This window comes from Amphibalanus amphitrite, unplaced genomic scaffold, assembly GCF_019059575.1.
Source record: "Amphibalanus amphitrite isolate SeventyFive unplaced genomic scaffold, NRLGWU_Aamphi_draft 000608F_arrow, whole genome shotgun sequence".
NCBI lineage: Eukaryota > Metazoa > Arthropoda > Thecostraca > Balanomorpha > Balanidae > Amphibalanus > Amphibalanus amphitrite.
Window position 1 is genome coordinate 215907 of NW_024882102.1, and position 26685 is coordinate 242591.

The 26685-nt window shown below is 48.1% G+C and overlaps 1 protein-coding gene across 1 annotated transcript in view; it reads left to right on the top strand.

Moving 5' to 3' along the window:
* The first annotated feature begins 25395 nt into the window (after nucleotides 1–25395).
* The window catches only part of LOC122394731 (patched domain-containing protein 3-like), a 54660-nt gene continuing 53370 nt past the window's right edge, over nucleotides 25396–26685 (top strand). The window contains exon 1 of the mRNA XM_043391831.1: nucleotides 25396–25437. Coding sequence (XP_043247766.1) covers nucleotides 25396–25437 — 42 coding nt within the window. The remainder of the gene's footprint in view (nucleotides 25438–26685) is intronic.

Consider the following 26685-nt stretch of genomic DNA (forward strand, 5'->3'; position numbering starts at 1 on the left):
CCAACAAGGGCCCAGTATACTATTGATATGTGGAGGGTATTTAACACGTCTGGTTCGCGATAGAGTGGTCAGTAGTGTTGTTGTAGATTGTGCTCGGTGGGCTGATGTGCTCTACGGCGCTATGTTCGCGTGTCGGTCGAAATATAGGTACACAGACGAAGAAGAATCGTGGTCTTTGGTCATACGCCTGAGTAGTTTGGCCATCGGACGCCATGTAAGCTCTTAGCTCGCTTCGCGATTGTCCTGGGTGACTGGACATCAAAAGTGGGACTTGGCGGCTGGTGGCGGACGTAGTCGCACCGTGCAAGACGTTGGGATCTGGAGGGAGGACCTGACGGTACGACATGAACGTGAACGAGGACAAGGGGACGTGGTTTGAGATCTTGTGGTAACATCTGACGAGAGACAGCATAGGATTCGAATCGGAGCACAATCGTAGAGGCGAACATAGTGATTTCACATTGGTAGAGCGTCAGGCCGAGATACTTTTGTCGACTATAGAATGGGAAAGTGTCGGACGGGACAATGCAGCAAACACCAAAGAAAAACATGCGTTACTTGTATCGGATAAGGTACTCCCGGTAAACGGTCGAAGAAAGACGCCGTATCGCACACACATAAAACACGAATGAAGAAAATCGGTCTGACTTCCGAGTGTAGAACGCCAGTCACTGTTACCATGTATCGATGCAAACTTAGGACATCTTCAGCTGCTTGCTTTACGACCAGCCGCGCTGCCTAACATGGAACCAGCGGTGCTGCCTAACGTAGAATTAGAGGCACTGACTAGGGTGATATTTCGGTTTGGCGTCCTTCTGGCGGCGTCCGCTAATCTAGGAGAATCCGGGCGGTGTTAATTTTATCGTCGTGTTCTTTCAGAAACTTCAAGAACGATGCTCATAGGCGCGGGAGCCGGGGGGGGGCAGTGGGGGCAGCTGGCCCCCTTAAACTCTGGGGCCGTGGGGGCGGTGCCCCCACAGCTTTGAGACGGAATACCACACTTTTTTTGCAAATGTTTTTTTTTTGTTGAAAAAGCCGAGGGATGAAAAACAAGTGGCCTAAAACCGGTGAGAAAACTAGATTTGGGGGTACCCTAGTTGATCTCTATTATGGTGTGCCCCCCCCCCCCAGTCGGAAAATAGTTCCCGCGCCCCTGATGATGCTCCCCTGAAACCACTCCATCTCCCTGCATAATGATTGTTTTGGCCTATCAGGTAACTAATTCAGACGTCTAATTTTAATTTCCATTATCTCCCGTTATTAATTCGCCGGGACTTTAATTTACTTCACCCAAAAGAGCCCATCATAATACGCCGTTCAATGAATGAGTAAGTACGTGTCAATCACGTCGGCGTTGAATGGGAAGTTTCGATGGAAACGTGGTTGGTATGGTAACGACCAGCCAGCGGCCCGAAGCAACGCGCCGGAACGAAGCCCCGGCTACCCGGCTCGGCACCCTTCCCCACTATTCTCACTCTTCAGTCCCTTCTTAGTCAAGGATCCCATCCCTAAGTGACCTCGACCCTCGCAGTCAGGACTGATCTAAGACAGACGTTTCTCACAGCCAGGACCCTTTATATGCGCTTTCCAAGTAGAAGTCGTTCCCACAAAACAAGGATCCTCAACACGCAGTGAGGACCCTTCACACCTTGTAAGGACCACACGACCAAGACCTTCCCAACACCACTAAAACACTTGCCTAAAACAAAAACTATCTGGGTAGTCAAAACCTCATCAGTCATCGACTAGAGGACGTCACTGCAATGCGTAAAATGTCTGTCCTGAATGGCGTACGCCTGCTGGTGTGAATGTGTGTCTGTGAGTGTGGGTGTGTTTGGGGTGGGGAGCCCCGACTCACCCCACCTTCCGTGTTCCCGGCCCGTGCCAAAGAGCTGGCTACTTCCGCGGATCAATGTCTGTCGTGACGAAGGGGAGGGTGAAGGAGGGGGTGGAGGGGACAGTGGGGGCAGCGGGAGCGGCCATTTTAGCATCTGTGTCTATGACAGGTAGGTTTAGTGGGCGGCTAAAATAGATAACGATATCAAACCAAGGTTGGATATAAAACTAAATTTACTCCTAAGAATTGCAAGGCTGCTTTTAGAAACAAACTTCCGTAATACCTTTCCAACGTCTTACGTCACTCATATTGCGGCATCCAGCCACAGACCCTCCCATTCCCTCCTCACAGACATCTTCATTCCAGACCATCTCACGTCACTCCGTACAGCCTCATTGAATCAGAATTAATTTGTCCGCAGTAAAACCGGCGACTACTGCCGCGGGCCGCTCTTTCATGTCTGCAGCGGCCATGGCAGTCGCTTCGTTCGCCCTGAGGCGACGGACGAGGTTAGGGCATGAGGTGCTTCGACGTCCGCGCGGAGCCGCACCAAATTAAAACATTAATTCAATTAGTTTCCAATGATAAATCTCACCGGCTGACTTTTACGCGTCTTCATTGGTATTTGTGCCGGGGAAGCCAGGTGGCGGGGGGCTGTTGCAGAATGGTTATGGGGTCGTTTCGGAGACCGGCTACCACGAGTGGTCGCCGGCTGAAGGCTGCCAAATGATGTAGTCGGGGCTGCCATAAGAGGCTGTCGGTGACTCACCTGTATTTGTGGTCATGACGCAGAAATTGAATGACTACCGTATGCTGCGAGGCTCGAAATATGTATTGGCAATTGTAAAACAATTTTCACTTCACCATGAAATCAGCTTCTATAGACGTCATATGTGAAAGATTTTTGACCTGTGTAAATTAGGCAATAGGCATAGAACAATCAAAACATCAATTAGCTAGCAAACAATAAACAGTATGTTAACCTTATCGTATTCATTTCACCTCTCATTTTTAGCGGTACCTTCCTCATCTCGTCTTCTGCACGCCCCGTCTCCCCCCGACCCCTCATCGTCCTCTCGTCCACCTCCAGGCGGACTCCTCCCAACACCAGTTTGTGGTCGGATGACAAATGTTTACAAATTACCGGCGCTCGGCCCTACCAATTAGAGCGGCGGCTCGCAGCCGACAGCCCGCGGCCTGCGGTGGACAGCCGGCAGGCTAGAGTTTGCGGCGGCCGGCCGGGTGTTCAGAAGTTGTGGTGGCCAAGGGTGCGCAGGGGCCGTGTGGACGACTGGACGGCGGGACGCCGCCGCCCGCAAAACCGCCCCCGCCCGCGAAGCCGCCGCTCAGCTTGGCATTTACCTTCATGCTGTGAGCCGCTGCCGCAGTGCCGCAGCCGCCGCCGCGGGCGCCGTAGCGAACGCGGTGCAGCGCCCACATACCGCGTCTAAATGAAGACGTTACGTCCTGCTAAATAAAGACGTTTCGCCCGACTAAATGAAGACGTTACGCTCGTCTATATAAAGACGCTCCCCCGTCTAAACGAAGACGTTCTCAGCCATGGCAGAAAGAGGGGGAGAAGATTCTGACGTGCTCGGGAATTTTCAGAGAACCTAGGACTGAACAGATGGGCTACGGAGAACGTGATATTTAAAGTCGCGGTAATCCAGTATCGTGGTTTATGGTTATATGTATATAGAAGCTAAGAATAACTCCAGCGTTTTTCCATAAGAATAATAAAAAGGAAAAAATGTACGCGGTGCTTTGTTTGGAATTACGAGCGGAGAGCTGCAGCTTTAAGTGCAGCTGATACGTCAGAAAAGGAAAATATAATAGACCATTTTTCTGCCTGCAGTGGAATGAAAATTAAAGACGTTAACCCGCGCCCTGCTGGGGGGGGGTGTTTGAACACCCCCCCTTGTGGTTTTTCGCGAATATCTCAAAAACGGCGGCGCGGAGCGCCGCCGTTTTTGGTACACCTTATCATACATCAATTCTACACATGTTGTGAAAATTTCAGACCAAGGTCATTCAAGGTCAGGTCACCAGGTCACTTGAAGTGACCTCACCTCATAAAAAGTTTCAATGTCTGTCATAGCTACACCGAGTGACCGATCGCTTTGAAACTTTCAGCGATTGCTAAGAGCAATAGCATGTACAAAATGTATATCTCAGAATTTTGATATCGATGACCTAAGGTCAGGTCAATTTTGCGACCTCCCCATTATAAGTCAATGGGAGAAAATCGAAATGCGCCTCTTTTGGATGAAAGACATTATAAACACTCCCAAACACCGAATTACAAGTGGTTTAGACACACTGAACATGAAAATGGTCTCCGTGACCCTTGTTTATGCCCTGAGGTCATCTTAGGTCACGAATGGTATCTAACAGTTTTTCGCAAATAACTTTTGATAGAGGCATGCTAGAGCGATGAAAACGCCTTAGATGTGTTCAGCTCGACGATACGGATCGACTGATATGCAACATGACCCTTTCCGGTCAGGTCATGACCTTGACCTGAGGTCAAATTTTCAAGTTGACCTTTCAAGGTGAAGTTATAGTTCATTCGATGCGTCTTGACGAGAGGAACACGATGCCTGTAAAAGTAAGCTCGTACAGGGCTTGGGTCAAAAGTTATTGAAGAAAAACTGTTTCCGAAAAAACGGCTATTTTTGCAGTTTTTGCCCCCTGCAGGCAAAACCGTTGACGTTAGGTCAAATCTGAGAGGATTACTCAGAAAGGGCGTTAATAGGGCTATCGAATGCGCTTTTCCGCGGCGCTGTAGCTCTATTGGTTCCCGAGTTATGCGTTGGCTTCTTGGAAATTTTCGCCATTCGACCTGGAAATCGGCGAAATTTTGCCTTCAATGACCTCTGGTGACCTGACCTTTGACCTGACCAAAAAATTGACCGAAGTGATTTCGTCATTATTTTTGACGCTCTTTCGAACGCCGCCTTCCGCGTATCGCTACGTGGCCCAGGAGCCGAGTTACAAGGGGGGGTGTTCAAACACCCCCCCCCCCCAGCAGGGCGTGGAAATCCAGGACCCCCAGCCGGGCGCGGGTTAATCGATTTCATAACCTCAAATTATCCCATCTAAGCCACAAAATTCAATTAGAAGCCGTTCCGACCTTTTCGACGCACCAAAAACAACACTCGCGTACACACTCGTGACCCAGATACCCCCCCCCCCCCCCCCACATGAGCTGTCCCGACCCTTCCTACCCCTTCCGGATCCCCTACGTCCTACCGTGTTACCCGTAACCGTCCCAACCCTTACCGTCTCGCCGGGCCTGCGGAGTCCCAGACGGCGGGTGGACTGGGCGGACTGAACAGACGGGGAGGAGGGTAGGAGGGTAGGATGAGAGGAGGGGGAGTCTCCTCCCGTGTCAGGAGTGGCCGGACAGGCTCAGCAGGTCCTCCAGCCCCCGGCGAGACTCCACCGCCACTTCAGAGTGCCGCCCCGACATCTCTATCATCCGAACCGGCCACGATAATGACCAGACGCACGAGCTACGGCCCCCGGCCGCGCGGCGGCCCCTTTCATTGGGGCCGTGCCTAATCACCACTATTGTTGTTCCATTGAACCCCTTAATTTAATTGATGCATGGCGCGGCGACCACTGGTATGTGAACCGCTCGGCCGCTCGGCCGCGGCTCGACGGCGGCGGCGGCGGCGGCGGCGGCGGCGGAGGAGGAGCCGCGGAGCCGCGAGGAAACTTCAAGCCGCCTGGTTCTGAGGAGTGCGCCGCCTTTACTTCGACCACCAGCCTGCGCTCCGACACCGGCCCCTGGCACCAGCTAATTGGAATTCTAATAAAAACGAGCGCTGCTTCTCGGGTTTCGGTGCTTTTTGTGAGGTGTCGGGTGCATAATTTCACACCTGTGCCTTGGCAGGAAAGACGTGAGGTATAAATCAAAGACTGAGTAACGGCCGGGAGAGTTTGGGTACCAATCGGTGCTGGGGAATAATCGAGGTCTGAAGGAGCGATTGGGGGCTGAAACACAAATCGGAGGTGGGGGAACTCATACGGCAGATATTGAGCTAAGAGCGTCAGAGTTTAAGAAGCTAGCAGAGCTGAGGATTGAGGTCCTCAATGCTGAGAAGTGAGGGATTCTCGAAACTGAGGGGTGCCTGAAACTGGGCCGTGGTTTTCGGAGTGAGGAAACAACTATTAGTAATAATCGAATGTTAGCTGCTTAAGCAGTTCGAGCTGAGGAACCAGCAAGTTGAGTGTCGGCGAAGTGAAGCGGGGACCGGAGCTGACTCTCAAACTAGAGCTGAGGAAACGATTGACGAAGACGATTAACTGCTCAGAACCGGCGCTGGAGCTGAAGGGACGATCGTAGCTGAAGGAGACTGAATTACGGGGCCAGCCAGGCCGAGGAAAATCACGCCCGCCTGCAATCAGTTCCCACTGCGTCGGTTAGCGAGCGGGGGCGGTTCGAATCGTGATGCTGAAGCCATCGTAAGCGAAGCACGAGTGGAGAAGAGGCGTTATGGAGCAGGTTTTGAATTGCTTGTATGTGGTGTCTAATGACAGGTTTCCGGCGACATTTGAAGTACTGGTTCAAAGTCTACTGCACAGAGTTCACATTCGTGCTACGGTATTTACTTTTCGTATTTAAAACAGCTAGCATAGGTCTACTCTCAAATTGCATGAGAGCAGTTGCAGAGATATAGTCAGAGCGAGAAACACTGTAAAGCACACTTCCATCCATGCCTGAACACCAGTAACCGTTAACATTGCTCGTCCTAACAGCCATCCCGTGTGACCGTGTCCATCCCTCACAACAGTTCTATCGCCCCACCCGCCACAAGTGTCTCTCCCTCTCCCTCGCGCCTCTCTCTCTCTCTCTCTCTCTCTCTCTCTCTCTCTCTCTCTCTCTCTCTCTCTTTCTCTTTCTCTTTCTCCCTCTTTTTTTCTTTCTCTCTCGCCCCTTCCCTCTCTCTCCCCCCCTCTCTCTCTCTCTCAGCTCTCTCCCTCGCGCCTCTCTTTTCCCTGTGTCGTCCATGAGTACCGGGCAGCCCCGGGCGCGGTGTCATTCCTCCCAAATCACAGCCCTGAACGGTGTCAGTCGTCCTAATGACCAGGTAGGCGAGGGTCTGCCGTCTATGGCTCACTCACTCACACAGCAGTCGACACTGGGGAGGCCGGGGGCAGCAGTGGCGGCAGCGGTGGCAGCGTTGGTGGCGGCAGTGGTGGGATTCAGCGCTTCTTCATAGAGACCATGCTGACAAAGAGAAGGATAGCTTGTGACTTGTGTGGTGTTTTAGTATAGGAAGAACCTACACAACAACTTGTAGGAAAATAGCTACATTTGAGCTACAAATACGAAAGAAACAGTTCGCACTATTGTGAAAAAGTCTTGTGAGATATACCCAATCAAAACAGAAATCGAATTTTGTTTTACAAAGTGCAGCGTACAATGATCGCACTTGCCTTTATTATTTATTGCTTCTGTACCCGGTTTTTCAACGGTCTTAACGCCACTGTTCACTGCACGGTTATCCGAGAACACTGTGGTATGAGGGCCGCCTTTTAGCGGCATTTTTCCATCTGTCCACTACAGTTGGCCGCCGATATTTAGCGCGCATTACAACGTCGACAAAAACTCTGAAAAAGCGGCGTGGTGCGGCGCACGGCTGCGGCGGTGGCGGCGCACGGCTCAGCTGATTGCTAACCACGGGGTGTCAGCTGCCTTCCTGTCGACGTCGCCAATTATGTCACCATTACGGCGATGTAATTAATAAATTTACACCTCTAGTGACGGAGTGATGAGGGGCCACAAGCAGTGGAATCGCTGGTCTGCGCTGGTCAGTGGCGGCGGAAGTCGCCCGAGCGAGGAGGCGGTGTCGGGACGCAGCTGCGCGCGCTCCGGTGATCACAGGAAAATGGAGACCAGGGAGAATTGAAGGTCAAACTCAGGGCTACCGAATTTCCGAAATATTCTCACAAATTAAACTCATTTGTTGGTATGAATTTCATCAAACATCATTCCACAAATCACACCATACACCGAAAACCACGCAGCAATGCTCCATCAGCCGGCCTGATCCAACAAATACAGTCGTAAGTGGCCTAGCGTCCAATTCTACCTCACTTCCACAGCCGGCTACGGTCAATCATTGCGCAAACACTCGTCCGATCGCCGCGGCTCGGCCAATCCCGCGCGTCACCCGATACCTGTTTGCCACCACCGCGTGACGGCCGCATTCTATTTTGACGCGCCGAAAAACAATCCAGCTGGCTATTTGCACCGGGAAATTCAGTGGACCACTCGATATTGGGCGGGTGGCCGGCGCGTGGCGCCACGCTATCCCCCCTCCCCCTCTCCCGTCCCCCTATCGGTCCCCTCCCCGAGGCGGGGTGATTGGGCAGCAGTGAGTGGCAAAATGGGGACTGGGTTTGCGTTGGACGGTGGCGGACAGGCGGCGGTGAGTCATATCAAAAGCAGTTGACGGTAAACCGAGCTCACCCGGTCGTCGGAAATTGTTGCAAAATATATATGTTACAGGGAGTTTGAGAAATCCGTGAGTTTGCAAACTCCCTAGTGAGTTTGCAAACTCCCTGACCCATCAGTGACTTTGCAAACTCACTAGGGAGTTTGCAAATTCACTAGGGAGTTTGCAAACTCACTGACCGGTCAGGGAGTTTGAGAAATTCCAGAGCGATTGGGCCAAATAAAATCAAATGTGTAAGATGAGGGTGGCATACGTGCCGTCCGTGATGTTAAAACAAAAGCGACTAGTGGTACGGCCTATATAACCGTCGCACGCTGACAAAAAGCTTACAGATCCTTCATTGTTTTACCGAAAAAATGCTACTCGCGGCTATGTAGAGGGGAGGTTCGGAGCAACGTGCTCCTCCGTTCCGTCCTTTCCATCCTCAGGAATCAGGATACTGAAATCCTTCTCGTCCACGCCGAAACCCCCATTCCGGGCTGGACAGGCACCTTTATCTCATGCGGGCTGCTCCCTTGGAGCTGCACCGCTGCTCCCGAGGGAGCGCACCTCGTAGCCGGGTGCAAAGAGTGCTTCGGGGGGGGGGGGGGCTGGTCGGTCTGTCAATTCGGACGGGCTCAGCCCCGGCGACTCTGCATATAGGGTGTCTGCCCAGACCAATGTCTCCCCCTATAATTCCTATCATTCGTCCGACTCTGAAATGGTCTTGTCAGACCGAAAGGGCCTAACCCAACAAAACAAAAACAAACAAGCAACGTGCGCCAGTCGCAGCTGGGCTGGCTGCCAGCAGCGCCGGCTCTCGTTGACACGTCTATGACGGAGTGGGAATGGGCGTGAATTGATGCGTGTGCCTGTACTTTAGCATAAGTGACCAACAGTGAGCTGTTTCTACTTTGATATATTTAGCCTGACTCTGGAATAGCCACACTTGAGTGGAACGGGTCTAATTGGGACGTGAACCAAATAAATGTATAACTAAATAAAGCGGCGGTACATGCATGGGTAAATCACTGAGCAGTTTAAAATAAATGAGGTATTTATGGTGTGCATATGACCTATAAGCTTTTTGTTAGAGTGCGAGGCCTTAGAGCTACCCTCCTTTGTTTTGACATCACGGACGGCACGTATGCCACCCACATGCTGCACACTTGTTTTTATTTGGCCCAATCACTCTGAAATTTCTCAAACTCCCTGACCGGTCAGTGAGTTTGCAAACTCCCTAGTGAATTTGTAAACTCCCTAGTGAGTTTGCAAACTCACTGACGGGTCAGGGAGTTTGCAAACTCACTAGGGAGTTTGCAAACTCACGGATTTCTCAAACTCCCTGTAACATATATAACCATTTAGTACTCGTATTTATCTACCATGCCCACTTATTACATATAGACTGACACCAATCACCAGCTGTGTGTTATATGTATGCGTCTAATGTAGCCTACATTAGACGATGCTGGATGACTACTTGAGAATGCCGGACAATCAATAGCATACAATAAACTTATACACTACACGGACCTCGGCCCGCGTAAATCAGCCCGCGTGTGATCACCATGACTGCAAAGATAAAAATCATTGTCTACAAGCCCAAATAAGCAAAGTCGATTGGTGTCGAAAAGGCAGAATCGCTGTTTCATCTGTGTGGAACGATGAATGACGAATATCCTCGGGATTTATGACATCGCGGATAATATAGTCGACGATATGAGATTTATGAGTTGTTGGAGTTCATGTTTCATAGCGCTGTTGGCAAATAGCAGTGTTCGGTCCACAACAGCGCATGAAAACCGGGCAAACACGCTTCACCCTATTAGTGGCAGGGGGGGGGGGGGTTGTTTTCATCCACCCCTCATATTTTTCGGGAATATCTCCAAAACCGCTGAAGCTACGATGCTGAAATTTTCTGACTTTTCCTAAAACTAAATTGGGCACATTCCCTGAAAATTTCAAGTTCATAACTTTACCAGGGGCGGCTCCAGAGCACTGGGAATTGGGGGGTCCTATTCGTGAAGCGAGTCATTTGGGCGAAGATCACGATGCTGATGTATTATAACTGTATGCACCAATTTTACGAACAGTGAATGAAAGGTATCATGGATAACATAAACAAAGTTATTGTGCATCCTCTTTTGACACGTTTTTGCTATAATAGGCGGATCTAGGCGTCCAAAAAGGGGGGTTATGTTTTACCTCCCAACATAGGTGCCCTGACACCGCCTATGCATGACCAATACAATTGTAGTCGTTCTCTCATAAGAAAATTGTAACATAACAAGACCATTACCACCCTTTTTAGAAACAGTTCCAACAAAAACCTTATTTACTATACTTTTTGTGTACCCCCAATCGCAATGATCTGTATCAGCCTATGATTTTTGAAAATGCATATTTTTAGGATCCATGTGAATTCCTGGTTCATTCTCTATCGATCGGCAAAAGTTGCGTTAAGAATGGTTCAGAAACCTGGCCGTGATAAACAGTCTACAATGTATCTGCAATTTGCCCGTTTTTACCCCCCTCTACCCCCCTATTGATATTTTTTAATTTTTATTTTTTAGAAATGTAGATCACGTTGAGAGAAATCGAATGCCGTTTGAATTTTGAAAATCGGCCCGTTAGATCTCGAGATATCAGGGGGGGGGGTCGTAAACAGCCCCCTGCCACTAATAGGGGTAGCCAGACGCCTGCCACTAAAAGGGTTCAAAATAAGAGAATTTACATTAAAAATATTTCAGTAAATCAGGGCGATCAAATTAAGATGAGTTTTCAGTGACAGCTGGTTTTGGTCACTGAATATTGATAAGCAACTTGATCAGCTCGCCATTTAACCATTCTCAACCATTTGTTTCATGGAGTTGTAATGCGTATTTTCTGGATTGGTGAGCTGATCAGTTGCGAGACCGCCCTGGATTGAACCGTACTCCGGTCCTCACTTCATCCCGGACCGGTGAACAGTTATACTCCATCCGCGTGTACCATCCGCCACCTCCGTCCGCCGCCTCACTCACACACAATAATTGTCTCACCTGACACGTCTCACTTCACACCACCGCCGTCGGCCCGGCCGATAATGGTCGACTTCATTTCCACCCGACCGACCGGTCCAAGCCGACAAATCCATCTTGTCCCTGACACACCATCGTTGTAGACTTATTATGACCTCACTGGACTGATGGATCGGCCACCCAATCATGCCGGGTTTCTCTGTTGTCATTGATTTTGTCACTGTAGTAATAAATTGCTTTTTAATTTTGGGCCACGATTCGGTGGCGGGGGATCGTTGTGGCTTTGGGTATTGTGATTGCGGTTGACCGAAGCCAAAGTATGGTGGGGTGGTGGTGGATTGTGGTGGAGATTTCGGTTCCGTTCCGCCATTTGCCTGAGGGCGTGACGGTGTGAGGGTATGTTTCCTGTGAACGGTACTATCCTATGCATCCGCCAGCCGCCGTGTCGATGTGAGGCCCGTTGGCGCCGGCCCATATATGCCTCGGACCAGAGGAGGAGAAGAAATTAAAGATATTTTCGCACTCTTTATGATGTATTTGCTAACGATTGACCATCCCTCATGTCGTACGTAGTGTACAAATAAAAGTTCGTTTCAGATACATATATCAAATAATCTAGTGAAACATCCATTTTAGATCATTTTGTATATCACCGGAAACGAGAAGCAGTACCTAATGGATAGCTTCAAGAAGACGCTTTAAATTGATGCCTATGTGTATCCGTAGGATAGTCATTTCTACAAATACCAGTCAGAGTTTTTTTGTGGTGGCTGTAGTTTCTACAAAGTCCGTCCGCATTCTCCCCTATTTGACCCCCATCTCGCTCCCCCAGTGAAACAGACCCCTCTTTGGGCGGGCGGCTGCCGCCCATCGACCCCAATCAAATAATCATCGGATTACATTTCAAAGCGGCAAATACGGCGCACGCTGCGTCGGAATACCACCCGCGCGTCGGCACGTGCACGCGCGCGCGTTTTCATTCCTAATTTCCCACGCACGTGCCGACTAGAAGCATGACATATTGGGTTAGAAAGAAGGACGCCACATTAAAAGCAAGTTATCTTCTGTGATCCCCGGCGTCCATTGAGGCGAGGTGAAAAGCCCCCGCCGAGGGGAACCTTTTGACGCCGCGATAGGGGGACTTTGAGGCTATTTGCATGTCATAGATAGCTGGTCAGACGGATTTGGGACGTTATCTTTTGGGACAATGGAAGCGTTGTGCGGATGGATTCCAAATCGTTTGCATGTCGGGACTGTGGGGCTTTCGGCCGACTTAGTGGGCTCGTGTTTTATGTGCTGGAATTGGACATTCTTTTATTTTTTGTTGTTTTTGATTATGTCAACGTGTCCAGTTTAGGTACCGGAGCGTTGTTTAGACTTTGATAGATTCCATGTCATTTGCTTATCGGGTTTTGTGCGAATCCCAACCGACGTTGTTTGGCACATGTTTTTGTCATGCTTTCAAGTCCGCTTTACCTTCGCAGTTGTCAATTATATATGCTTTGTCAGTTTGTAATGCTTTCGCTGTTTAAGCTTTCTAGATCGCCTTTTCTTCATATTTAAGTAAGTACATACTGTAAAGTAGTGAAGTCGATTTTGGCAATGTCACTCCATATGCTTCAACAAGAGCATACAATGAATGCAGTGCAGCGAAGTTATCGCGCTCTTTTACATCCAGTTCAGCTGAAATTGTAGTAGAAAACATAGTCAACTAAATGTGTGTTGAATCGAAAAAAAAAATTATTTCGGTTTACCATAAAGCTTTGACATTCAGTTTTACTCAAAATCACACACGTTTTAGCTGTGCGATTGAGTTTGTTAAACTCTTCCAAAAAAGAACTAACCACGAGCCTGTTGCATGCAAATATTACAAACGCCGGCACGAACTCGATTAGCGCACTACTAAGTGTCTTCCATCATTTTGCGCTACTACTCGTGACGACCGAAAGAAGGCCCTCAGTTTCTTCAAAATATCATCGGCACAATGCAACAACGGCAACAACGGCACAACAATCATCCTTACAATGCAACTTTGAAGTCAGGAAACAGGAAAATGTAGAAAGATAAACACTGAACAGACCACTGAACGCGAGCACTGCAACACTGAACAGTGAACAGTGAGCACCTTTCGTCCCGTCTCGTTTGACTTTCGACAGCCCCCCTCCGGCAGATGTCCCCGTGCCATAGGCGACAGACCGACCGTGCAGAATCAGACCCTTCCAATAATTCAGTCCGACGACTCTGGGGAGCGCTCTGGCGGCGAGGATTGCCGCTCTGCGTCAGTTTTGGCACTGAGCTCCTCCTGCAGTCAAATGCGGGCTCAGTCGCGGTTGTATCGCCCCTCCTGCCGCTTACATCAACCAACTGTGATTCTATTCAACAAATATCAATGGGCTGCGGGGCTCGGGGAAAGCAATTTAAATGGAGCGACATAAGGCCAGATGTCTTTGGTTAAATGTAACCAGGCTTGCGCGCACGGAACGGTTTATGGATCACTCATACTCTGATCACATTATATTTTTTCGATATAATCGGTGTACGGTTCTGTGCCTATCAATAAGCTCAACATATCATGCGTACTATGTTGAAAACCTTATATGATGTTTCACTTAGGTAACGGCTACGTAAATGTTTGATGCCTACTTTTCGTAAGGGTTTATTTCGTTCAATCGAAAATGCGCCAAAGAGATAACATTTAGTCCCGTAACTAATTCTGGATTCTGATTGCTCATATGTTGGGCTCAATCTCCGCAAATTTACATTTTTAGCTATGATGGAAGCATCTCGACACAGATACACTAGAATAACACCACTGCAACACCCACCACCATCACCCCCAAAACCACAGACACACCTCAATCACCACAGACGCACCACAATCACCACAGCCCCCCGCCAGTGCCCGCCCCCTCCTAAATCATACCATCCCTCGAGGCCTATTCAGGCCGGCGCGCAGCCCGCTGTAATAGAAATGATGAAGTAAAAACAGAATAGAAATGAAGTGCCCGTCCCGCGGGTGTCGTCACAGTCTCAGCTCGAGATTGCCCGGTTCTTTCTGATAATGATGCAGCCGCACGGCCGAGCGGGAGGGGGCCGGGGGGGGGGGGTGACTCGATGGTAGCGTAGCAGTGTTGGGGTTAGAGGAGGCGGAACAGTATCATTTTTGCTGGAAACGAACATGAAACAGAGGTCGACACGTTAAAGTTTGTACAGAAAATGAAAATCACTCATATATCACGCCAAATGCCTCCGTATACCTCGCATCGGTATAGAGAACACAGAGTTCTATGATCAGGCAAAAATGAGCTCAATTTCTGTTTGTCGAAGCCGATCTTAACTCAACTTTGCAATGCCAAATACAAACCAACTACCGACCCACACTTTCGATACGTCGTTCACTAAATGAGTTGAACAAACAGCTATGGCCTCGTTTTTATGTACTGTAGTTATGCATCGAAGTAAAATAGCTCGCAACATTTCATTTCAATGTAGTTATGAAGGAAAGAAGCAGCGATATAGACCAAACACTGCACTATGAAGTTATAATGGTTTGTAGAAAGGTAGCTGAAACCGTTCACAATTACCTTCCATTGTGTTTTGGACGGTGTATGCTGTATTTCCACACAAATAAACCAGCAATCTTATTGCCACAGCCCACACGCTTCAAATGAAGCCAGCTTTCACCACTCAAAAGCACGCACTCAAACACTTTTTTTTCATCCCGCATTGCATGAAAGCTAATCTCGCCTCTCTCGGTACTCGGATCACGAGGCATTCGTATCGGCTCATCACCTATTCACCTATGCATGGCACTCTGTTTGAAGGCGGCACGGGTAAGCGGTTGTCGGCTTGTTGTCGGCGGGTGGCGATTTATCTCACTGTGCGGTGGCACGCTGCCTCTCCGTGGCCCGGCGTGCCTCTCCGTGGCCCGGCGTGGCTCGGCGTGGCTCGGCGAGGCTCCATGGCTGGGCGTCGAGTGGCTACGCCGACGGGGCGGCCGCTCCGCCACCCCATCCATCGCCGCTCGCGCCGCGGAGCGGAGCGCACTCTGGTCCGACCCGCACCCCCGCAGCGAGAAATATCATCTTTTCTCGCCCGGTCTGACGTTCCAATTTGTTAGTGGCCCATAATGTCTCAATTACAGCGGCCACATCGAGCACAATTTATTGTTCCCCCGTGTAGTCATCACTTGGGCCCACACCTGGACCGTAAGGGCGAAGGTGCGGAGGTTAGGTGAGGGAAAATGAGCCTTGTGTCCGGACACAGGTACCGGGCTTAGCAGCGGGGGGCCCGGACCTCAAATTACCGCGATGATTCTATGATAAAGGGACCGACCAGTATTAAATTCGACCGCTGAGAAGGTATTCATCTTGCCTTGTTGGAATGCTTATTAATATTATCATATACAAGCAGGTAATAAAAATACGCGAAGCGGTGCCTGTGGAATGCGACACGCGTCTCTCTCTCTCTCTCTCTCTCTCTCTCTCTCTCTCTCTCTCTCTCTCTCTCTCTCTCTCTCTCTCTCTCTTTTCATCTCCAAGCCGTTTGACTAAGTTGTTGGACAGCACTGAAGTGCCTGGCTATCACCGTTTTATGCTAAAAGGTTCTGGAACAACTGCTGAGGATAAAAAAACGGGGCCGATAAATCAGCGTAGTGCTGATAAGGGGTACGCCACATTTAGAACGCTGGATCCATTTCGATTTAGAAGAATTTCTTTGGCTGTCTTGTAATTAATGAGCAATGAAAATCAACTTAAAACGTTTGTTTAAGATTGTCTCAATAGGTTTGTAATTTTATTCTGGGCTGTTATACCTAAGTAATCTTGGTTATACCAATAGGTTTTGTGAACACATATGTTGATGTTCATATGGATTTTCGCCTGTAGGTATCCTTCCTTCATTTCCCTCAAATGAAAAAAATCAACTGTTTGAATCTACGACCGTGTCATGTTTAGAAGGCAGACATCTCCCTTAACCTTCGCCCCAGTGGGGGGGGGGGGGGCATATGTTACCACCCTGTCGCGTTTTTTTGCGTATAAATAAAAAACTGCGGCTCGTAGCGCCGCGCCGCTTGGGGTAGCTTTTGGTACATCAATTTTGGACAATGTGTGAAATTTTTGACCCCAGGTCATGTCAGGTCAGGTCACTAGGTCAAGATAACTGACCAAGCCTAAAAAAGTTTGCAATCATGTCCAGCCTGCAGTGTTTGTCAGAGAGGTTTCAAACTTGGTGGATTACATGACGTTATGGGTGCCTACAATTTGTATATCTCGGATTTTTTATATGCGTGACCTAAGGTCAGGTCAGTGGCGTGACCTTTCCATTATAAGTCAATGGAGAAAAACGAAAATGCCTCTAGATCCGTGTGTACGCATAGGAACAGTCCAAATATTTCAGGATAACAATGATTTGGACCACCCGTGACGACCAAGGTGTCTTTTTTGCTGATAGCCTCTTGAAAGGTCATCCGAGGTCATTTGAGACTACAAACAGTTTTTTTTTGCCAATAACTCTCGATTGGAAAGAGATAGAACGCTGGGGTTGTCCTCATTGTGTTTGTCTTGCCGAGACGCATCGACTGATATGCAACATGACCTTTTCCGGTCAGGTCATGACCTTGACCTGAGGTCAAATTTTGAAGTTGACCTTTCAAGGTCAAATTATAGTTCATTCGACGCGTCTCGGCGAGAGGAACACGATTCTGGCATTGGAAATGACCTAGCTTTTTTAGTCAAAAGTTATTGTCGAAAAACACTTTTCTTAGAAACAGCTATTTTTGGAGTTTTTGCCCTCTGGAGGCTAAACCGTTGACCTGAGGTCATTTTTGATGATGACCTTATCAAAAGAAGAGTTCAAAGGCTATCGATTGCTTTTCCCAGCGTTTTTCTAGCTATCATAGTTCCTGAGATAATGGCATGTTTTCTGAAAAATATAATGACAATTCGCAAATTTTGAATTTTGATGACCTCTGGTGACCCCAATATTGCTCTAAGATGAAAAATGACCGAAATACTTTCAAACGTACGCATCAAGAGCTATCGACTGCTTTTTACTGCGTCTTTCTAGCCCTCTTAGTTTTTGAGTTAGAGGTGGGTGGTAACATATGCCCCCCCCCCCCACTAGGGCGAAGTTGGCGGAGACCGCCACTGGGGCGCGGGTAACCCGCGCCCCGTAGGGCTACCGGCGGACCCTACCACCCGTAGGGGGGGGGGGGCGTATCGGCCCCCCCCTAAGATCTCGGAAAGTTACCGGCCGATTTTCAAAATTCAAACGGCGTTCGATAGCCCCACCCGGGAACTACCTTGTGACCAAATTTCATTGACCTAGGTCAAACCGATGACGTCACAGGTCAGGTCAAAGGTCAGATTTTCACCGTTCACAGGCAATTCAAGAAATGTGCTGTGAAAGCGAGTAAATTGGTAATTTATTGAAAACCATCGATGGTACATTGTTCGTCAAACACATACTTTGCTATCTGAGGTCACTGATACCAGGTCAGGTCACAGCGAGGTCAGGTCACCGGGGGTCACAATATGAATGTGTCGTGTGATACATGTTATATGGTCCATTTTACATGACAAATGCGATTATGTGGGTTAGGCAGCCTTTGGGGCCAGCCTAGGTCACGTTTTTGTGAAGGTGAGGTCAAGGTCAGGTCAAATTAGGTCAAATTTAAAAGTTGATATTTTTGCATAAAATGGGTATTGATTCGATGCAGCTCGTCACGGGGAGTCTAATGGTGGTCTCCGTTTTGCTCTACGAGTTCTAGAATTGCCAAAAATTGAGTTTGAAAATTTGACGTCATCATTTTTGAACAGTTTTTTCGCTATAACTTGGCCAAAAAACGAGGTATCGATCTGAAATTTGGTATGTAGATAGAAGACGGTAGGCACTATCACATATATTCCGGTTTTTTCGAAACTCAAAAAAACTTTTTGGATTTTTTGGCGAATATATCCAAAAAAATGCTTTTTTGATTTTTGGGGCTCAAAACTCAAAAATTTCAAAAATTCGAGATAGCAGTTTTGTAGCCCTGTCAATTCTACACCTTTTATGTTTTGATCATTTTTCTGTATCTTCAAAGCTGTAGTCCTGACAGAACTTCTCGCGAAGGTCTTTTTTCGGTCGAAAATGACAGAACATGACGTCACTCTGACGTCATTTGTGGCCAACCTATCATAGCCTCTGGAAAAATTTTTGGTCACAATGTGCAAAATTGATGCCCGGAGGGGTCCTGAAAGTTTGGTGGCGATATCTCTAGCCGTTTAGGAGATATCGACCAAAAAGGACAGGGGGGGCCGTTTCGGCCCCCCCCCTACGGGGCGCCGGTTAAAAAAAGGCCATTGCGGCTTCACGGAGCCCTCTTTCGATCGTCTTCCGGTATAAAAACGTTGGACTAGCTCACTAACATCAGCATCCTACACATGTGAGAGATTTCTATACCCCAATTTTGTGGTTGCATGACTTATCTGGTATCTCCCCATAGGCGCATAAATAATTTGAATCAGTATCCGTCCCCAATTAGCCAGAATACGCCACTATGAAGGCACGGACAGACTCAGAAAAAGCGGCTGGTGCGCGGTCTATCTCGACCTTCCCTGCTGGTGTTTGGCGGCCTTATTTACTACAAATCTTCACATAATGCAGGTGGTTCAACATCCCCACACCTGGACCAGCCACAGACTGGCAGGTCCGCTAGACTGAAGACTGAAGAAGACAGTACGAAGTTCGTGGGCTAAAGACATCTTACATCTTACATGACATCTTTGGGTAGAGGTTTTCTTCGAAGATGTGATCTGTGCCCCTCGTGATCGACTAACCACAAACGCCACCTCCCCTTTCCGTTCATTGGCAAATGCATTGGCAATTGCTGTTTGGACAATAGTGCCCACAAGGGCGCAATATTCAGCATGAAGCCTATGACAGCACATGACAAAAAATAAAATAAAATAAGCACTTGATTATCTTTTATCCTTCTCTCCCGTTTACAACCCCAGTTGGGTCATGAGCAATTGACTTTCCATCCTAGCCCGCGCCCTGCTGGGGGGGGGGGTGTTTGAACACCCCACCTTGTGGTTTTTCGCGAATATCTCAAAAACGGCGGCGCGGAGCGCCGCCGTTTTTGGTACACCTTATCATACATCAATTCTACACATGTTTTGAAAATTTCAGACCAAGGTCATTCAAGGTCAGGTCACCAGGTCACTTGAAGTGACCTCACCTCATAAAAAGTTTCAATGTCTGTCATAGCTACACCGAGTGACCGATCGCTTTGAAACTTTCAGCGGTTGCTAAGAGCAATAGCATGTACAAAATGTATATCTCAGAATTTTGATATCGATGACCTAAGGTCAGGTCAATTTTGCGACCTCCCCATTATAAGTCAATGGGAGAAAATTGAAATGCGCCTCTTTTGGACGAAAGACATTATAAACACTCCCAAACACCGAATTACAAGTGGTTTAGACACACTGAACATGAAAATGGTGTCCGTGACCCTTGTTTGTGCCCTGAGGTCATCTTAGGTCACGAATGGTATCTAACAGTTTTTCGCAAATAACTTTTGATAGAGGCATGCTAGAGCGATGAAAACGCCTCATATGTGTTCAGCTCGACGATACGGATCGACTGATATGCAACATGACCCTTTCCGGTCAGGTCATGACCTTGACCAAAGGTCAAATTTTTAAGTTGACCTTTCAAGGTCAAGTTATAGTTCATTCGATGCGTCTTGACGAGAGGAACACGATACTGGTGAAAGTAAGCTCGCACAAGGCTTGGGTCAAAAGTTATTGCAGAAAAACTGTTTCCGAAAAAATCGGCTATTTTTGCAGTTTTTGCCCCCTGCAGGCAAAACCGTTGACGCTAGGTCAAATCTGAGAGTATTACTCAGAAAGGGCGTTGATAGGGCTATCGAATGCACTTTTCCGCGGCGCTGTAACTCTATTGGTTCCCGAGTTATGCGTTGGCTTCTTGGAAATTTTCGACATTCGACCTGGAAATCGGCGAAATTTTGCCTTCAATGACCTCTGGTGACCTGACCTTTGACCTGACCAAAAAATTGACCGATGTGATTTCGTCATTATTTTTTACGCTCTTTCGAACGCCGCCTTCCGCGTATCGCTACGTGGCCCAGGAGCCGAGTTACAAGGGGGGATGTTCAAACACCCCCCCCCCCAGCAGGGCGTGGAAATCCAGGACCCCCAGCTGGGCGCGGGCTAGACGGACTTTTATCGATAATTCCCCCTCCCCCAAATCATTCATGGACCGTCTCATTCTTCACCACTCCCTTCCACATCCAGTGGCCCGTCTGTGTCCCTCCACAGACCGCTATCATTGGTCCCTCCAGGCTCCGGGTGTAATACCGCAGCAGCTGCTCGGTCCGGCCCCGCAGTTTTTACCGTTTACCGTACCGCTGCAGGCGTCATGGCAGCTGTGATGCTGTATTGGACGCCTGTGTCTTAGCCTTGTGTTTTGGACTTCTATGTAGACTCGAAGCAAGCGGTCTTGACTATGGGCCTGTGCTGCAGGGCGTATGGGATTTTATATTTGTGTTGCATTGTGTGTAGCACAATAATTCAGTACCTATACCGATTGCATCTAAAATGTTCATGGAATACCTTTTTTTATTTGGTAAAACAGCAATGGTGGCTTTTCAAACATTTTAAAATGCCCAGCCCAGAGCCCAGAGCCCAGAGCTCAGCTCGAGATGACTAGCCGCTCTCCGGCGCCATTGTTCATCACTAATGGCCTAATCGGGCTGTCACTGCTCGCTCGCCGGGCATTGTCCGACTGTAGCGAGCCGGCCGGAGCGCACTTTTCTCGTCCTGGCGGCCATAAATTATGTGTCAAGTGGAGCCAAACTGCGCCGCCGAGAAGCGTGAAACACGACCTTATTGCACGGCGCAATTAGGGTGCTAGAGAAGTGTGCTGGAAGCGTGTTAGGCAGACGTCGGTCATCTACATATTGACAGCCACTGATACCGATCAGAGGTGCAGTCTTGTTAGCGGCACCATGTTCAGGCTGGAATCAACAATGCTAATGCGTTTCTTGCGCGAGCCTGCAATTATCCAATCATTATCCGTGTAGCGTGTGAGTGGGCGGAGTTTCGGCTAGCGACCACCCCTCTGCGTGGCGGAGTATGCACGCCAAGGATGAATTTTTAATGATCGTGTCCGTTTGAAAGACAGTTGCCTTTTGCAGGAGTGGTGTCCATGATGGGGGTAGACGGATCGATATTCAATGTGCAGGTGGTGGGGGTGTAAATGAAATTATTTTTGGTACCATGTTATCACGCTGGGATTTGAAAATTGTTTACAATTGTCAATCATGAATAGTTACAGAAAGAAAAAAGTTCGATGCCGTTATCTTTCCTTTCATTTGTGGGGACTGCATTTCTCAAATGTCATGAGGAACAGAATACACACACGTACGCACACACAGGCACATTATATATCAATTACTTTTTGTGCAAAAAGATTGTCATGTTTAAATGAAATGCTATATATGCTTTCTTCGTCAATGCTGTTCGCAGCTTTATTGGTTGTAACGTTTTAACCCTATTAGTGGCAGGCTCCTGGCTACCCCATATTAGTGGCAGGGGGGGCTGTTTACGACCCCCCTTGATATCTCGAGATCTAACGGGCCGATTTTCAAAATTTAAACGGCATTCGATGTGGCTCAACGAGATCTACATTTCTAAAAAAAATAAAAATGTCAATAGGGGGTAGAGGGGGGTAAAAACGGGCAAATTGCAGATACATTTTAGACTGTTTATCACGGCCAGGTTTCTGAACCAATCTTAACGCAACTTTTGCCGATCGATAGAGAATGAACCAGGAATTTACATGGATCCTAAAAATATGCATTTTCAAAAATCATAGGCGGATACAGATCATCGAGATTGGGGTACACAAAAAGTATAGTAAATAAGATTTTTGTTGGTGCTGTTTCTAAAAAGGGTGGCAATGGTCTTGTTATGTTACAATTTTCTTATGAGAGAACGACTAAAATTGTATTGGTCATGCATAGGCGGTGTCAGGGCACCTATGTTGGGAGGTAAAAAATAACCCCCTTTTTGGACGCCTGGATCCGCCTATTATAGCAAAAACGTGTCAAAAGAGGATGCACAATAACTTTGTATATGTTATCACATGATACCTTTCATTCACTGTTCGTAAAACTGTTGCAGCATCGTGATCTTCGCCCAAATGACTCGCTTCACGAATAGGACCCCCCAATTCCCAGTGCTCTGGAGCCGCCCCTGGTAAAGTTATGAACTTGAAATTTTCAGGGAATGTGCCCAATTTAGTTTTAGGAAAAGTCAGAAAATTTCAGCATCGTAGCTTCAGCGGTTTCGGAGATATTCCCGAAAAACCTGAGGGGTGGATAAAAACAACCCCCCTGCCACTAATAGGGTTAAGGGGAATTGTCACTGTGTTTAAAAATGTCACTTCCATTCCCAGCACGCATAATAGTTCTGAAGCTTTGACAATGGGTTCGTTTTGGTATGTTTTTTAGCTTCCAAAAAATAAATTTTTGTAGGAAGCATAAATAAATTTGGTTGACCCATATCTTTATTTCAAGCTCCCTCAAATCGTGGACTATTTATCAGTTGCACGTTTCAAGGGAACGGGAAACGGGAAAAATTCAACGGACCCTTCGTCTTTTCTTAGACTTTAGTAATGGCTTTTACTGAGCTCCAAATTTGAACCGATCTCACTCGCTTATCTATACCACTATTTGTCCACTTTACGGCTCGCTGTCCCATTGTCCAGACCGCTACCTGTCCGCTATCCTGCCTGCCGCTATCCTGCCTATCCCGCTATCCGTACTGTCCCGCTGTCTTGTCCGCTGCCTGGCGCAATGTCTTATCCGGCCGTCCAATATCCTACCTGAACTGAGCACCAGTTCCATCGTGGGAGACCGTTCCTTCCATTTCCCGCTCACCAAAAATACTTACCCACCTCCAATAGTTCCTTAGACGCAGCACGACCATCCATCACCGATACCAATGGGTGTTCAGACAGAGCGCTCCATGCGATTCTCCAATAAACCGTACTGTCCAATCGGCTGGCGTCAATCAAGCTGTCAGCCAATGAGCGATCCGCCCGGCCGGTACCTCTGTGCCGTCGGTTCCATGAAGAATTCATCATATGTCACACACTAAGTGATACACGGCGACGGGAACAGTGGCCAATAATCGTTAGTGGCGACACCGATATATGGCCTTAATGACCCGGTAAATATAATTAACGCGGCGGGTGATGGTGCTAGGTGGAATGGTGGTAAATGGAGGTTGGTAGATGGTAGATGGTGAATGGTGGGTGGTGGGTGGTGAATGGTGGACAGTGGACGGTAGACGGTGAACGGCGGATGGTGGACTGTGGACGGTGGATGGTGCGATGAGGTATTTTGTTGACATTGCTGAAGTACTTTGCAAATATCAGGCGGAGGCGATGTGCGAAATCGCAGCAAGTGTGAAAGGTGATTCAAACGAAAACTGGAAAACAAAGCAAAAATAGATCCTCTCAGAAAAGTATCAAATTTGAATGGCATGCAACGTTAAAAATTTGTAAAAGTTTGATCAGAGGATGACTTCCATTGGTGCTAAATTGCACTTCAACCACTGAACTCTAATATATACTTCAACAAAGCAAACAGACGGAAAGCTTTTTAACTGCAGGCGCAGCAACTAGAAAAAAAAATGCTTGCAAAAAGATGCTCGTCTGAGGTCATGACCTTTTGATAGCTAAACCCTGTCACGAACCGAAGCCACCATCTTCCTCGCTTTCCCTCGACTGCCGTACCTACAACCAGGCTGGAAATTCCCCCTATCAATCACAGCAGCCTCAACATTGCGCCTACTGGTCATTAGCACCTCCACAAAACTGCTCGTATCTAACCGACAATGAGCCGCAGCTCAGATATAGGTGCGATCCAGGTAGCTACCGGGACGTTTGGCACATATTTGCCGCTTCCCACGCATACCACAATCACGCCTGATGACAGGTGGCTTGCATCGTTTCAGAGCGCTCTACCGCCTATGGAAGCTTCCTCGCTACGGATTGGACCGCCGCTAACGCTTCCTAACGCTTTCTAACGCTTCCTAACGTTTCCCTAACGCGTCCGATACGCTTACTAACGCGCCACTTCTTCCCACGTCGTGACTCTTTGCCGCTACTCCTTGCTCATTGGTGGAACAGGTAGCTCCAAGCGTGTATCACAGTCTCACGCGCTGGCACGTTGCCAACTTTCTGCGCGTGCCTTAGCATGCTACGCCACCTCCGCCTGCGCAGATTCATTTACATAGGCGGTACCTCCGCCCTGCGAGTTAGGCGGCACATTGCGGCTCCGATGACAAAATAATTTATATGGTAATGTGGCTGGCATATTTCTGCTCCAATTACTGTGATTATGTGCAACATACGCGCATATGGCGTGGTGGTGGAGGGTGGGGTGCGAAGGGGAGCGCGTAGTCCACCTCACGGCGACAGCTCACGGTATTGATGACAGTTTTGTTCGTGCGGGTGGTTGGAAGGGCGGGGTGAAGCCGCAAGTTCTGTAGGTGTCAGCGCCATAAGGCCGAATCTCAAAGGTTGGCATTTTAGCGTAGTTTATCTGGAATGTCAGCAAAACAAGGTAAAGCAAGCGCAATACAAGTTGGAAAAACGTAAGAATTCGGGGCGGTTGAGTTCGGCTCGCCTGTGCCAACCGCTGATTACCCATCCATCCGTTGTCCTCCCCATAAACACCTGCCGGGGTGCACCATCCCCAAATGCGACCACGGGCTCCCTTTGGCCTTCTCCCCTCACGGATGTGTCAACACGTTCCTCCTCCCATTGTGCCACCTTTCACAGCAGGACCGAAGGAGCGCGAACAGAACTGTGACGACAGGCACTGGTAATGAAGGGATGGCCTTGGTGGCCGCTTCCCGTTAGGAACGAGAACTGAACTGGGAGATGAAATTAAAAATTTATGGCTTGTATAAAGAAGCATGAAATTAAAAATTCGTGATTTGTTGGAGTTGAATGTGAAACATGAAGATATATAAGATGAAATTAAAGATACGTTGTTTAGGAGACCAGCATGGCTCTGGAGTACATGTATTGTGAAATTGATGAGCTGAAGGTGAGCCATTACGAAGGTAAGCATTAGTACACAATATATTAACTTTTCTGCCTTCCTTATTCATTGTACCGTTTCGTTCTTATGGCTTTACTCCTCCATTTATAACTTTTTATATATTTTTGTTCCGCTTGCTAGCTTCCGATCCTTTTACCTCATTCTCAGCTCCTTCTTTGCCTTGGTTCCAAGACAGCTACCAGCTTGTTGTCCGACCACAGCTATGTCGAGGCTCACCAGCAAATAACAGCGGCCATTTCGTGTTTGACAACACATTTGCATGCAATAATATGGTGTAAAGGCGTTGAATAACTCACGTCGCGTTGTTATGTGCTCTTGCGTCGGGACGCTTTAATTGATGGCTTCTAGCGAGCTGAGTTTACGAAGCTGCTTTGGAGATAGCTGTAGAGGGAGGGCTGGGAGAGAGAGAGAGGGGGAAGAGAGAGAGAGAGAGAGAGAGAGAGAGAGAGAGAGAGAGAGAGAGAGAGAGAGAGATAAAGAGAGAAAGAGAGAAAGAAAGAGAAAGAGGGATAGAGAGAAAGAGAGAGTGATAGAGAGAAAGAGAGAGAGAGAGAGAGAGAGAGAGAGAGAGAGAGAGAGAGAGAGAGAGAGAGAGAGAGGCGGAAAACTTTGCGCCAACGTAGAAAGAGGGTGGATCACAGGGAAAGAGGAGCGGAAAGAGAGGGAGTGTGAAGTTGTGCGTCGACCTGGCCATTTCGGTCAATTGGCCGGGCTCCGTGGCCACTTGGAACTCACACTCACTGGCTTAGTTGGCAATTAGGCAATTAGGTGGAGGCGGGCTGGAGGGGGTTGTAATGGCGGACACTAGGAAGGTGCAGAGGGAAGAGCCAGGGATGTGGAAGGAAGAGCAGCGAAACGGCCTTGGCAGGGAGACAGTAGGTTATTCAACAATCAACACCTTACCTCCAAGTGTTGTTTCGACTTTTCGTTTTTTACAGGCGCTGATGCTTATATATCTTCGCATGCACTATGCGTGTGTATCGCGGGCAGTAGACAAAAGACACATCTTGGTACCTATGCCATGTTTTCTGTAAATTATCTGATTTTTTTCGTAAAATGAATAAAGTCATTTCTTACTTTTGAGCAGCACGGATGGTTCACAAGTGGCCTAAAAGTGAGGCTGCTTTGCAATGACACTATCTTATAGACATTATTTTACCAACGTAAAATAAGGTCTATATTTGTTTTATATAGACTGTATATTTATTTTATATATTTTATTTATATATACAT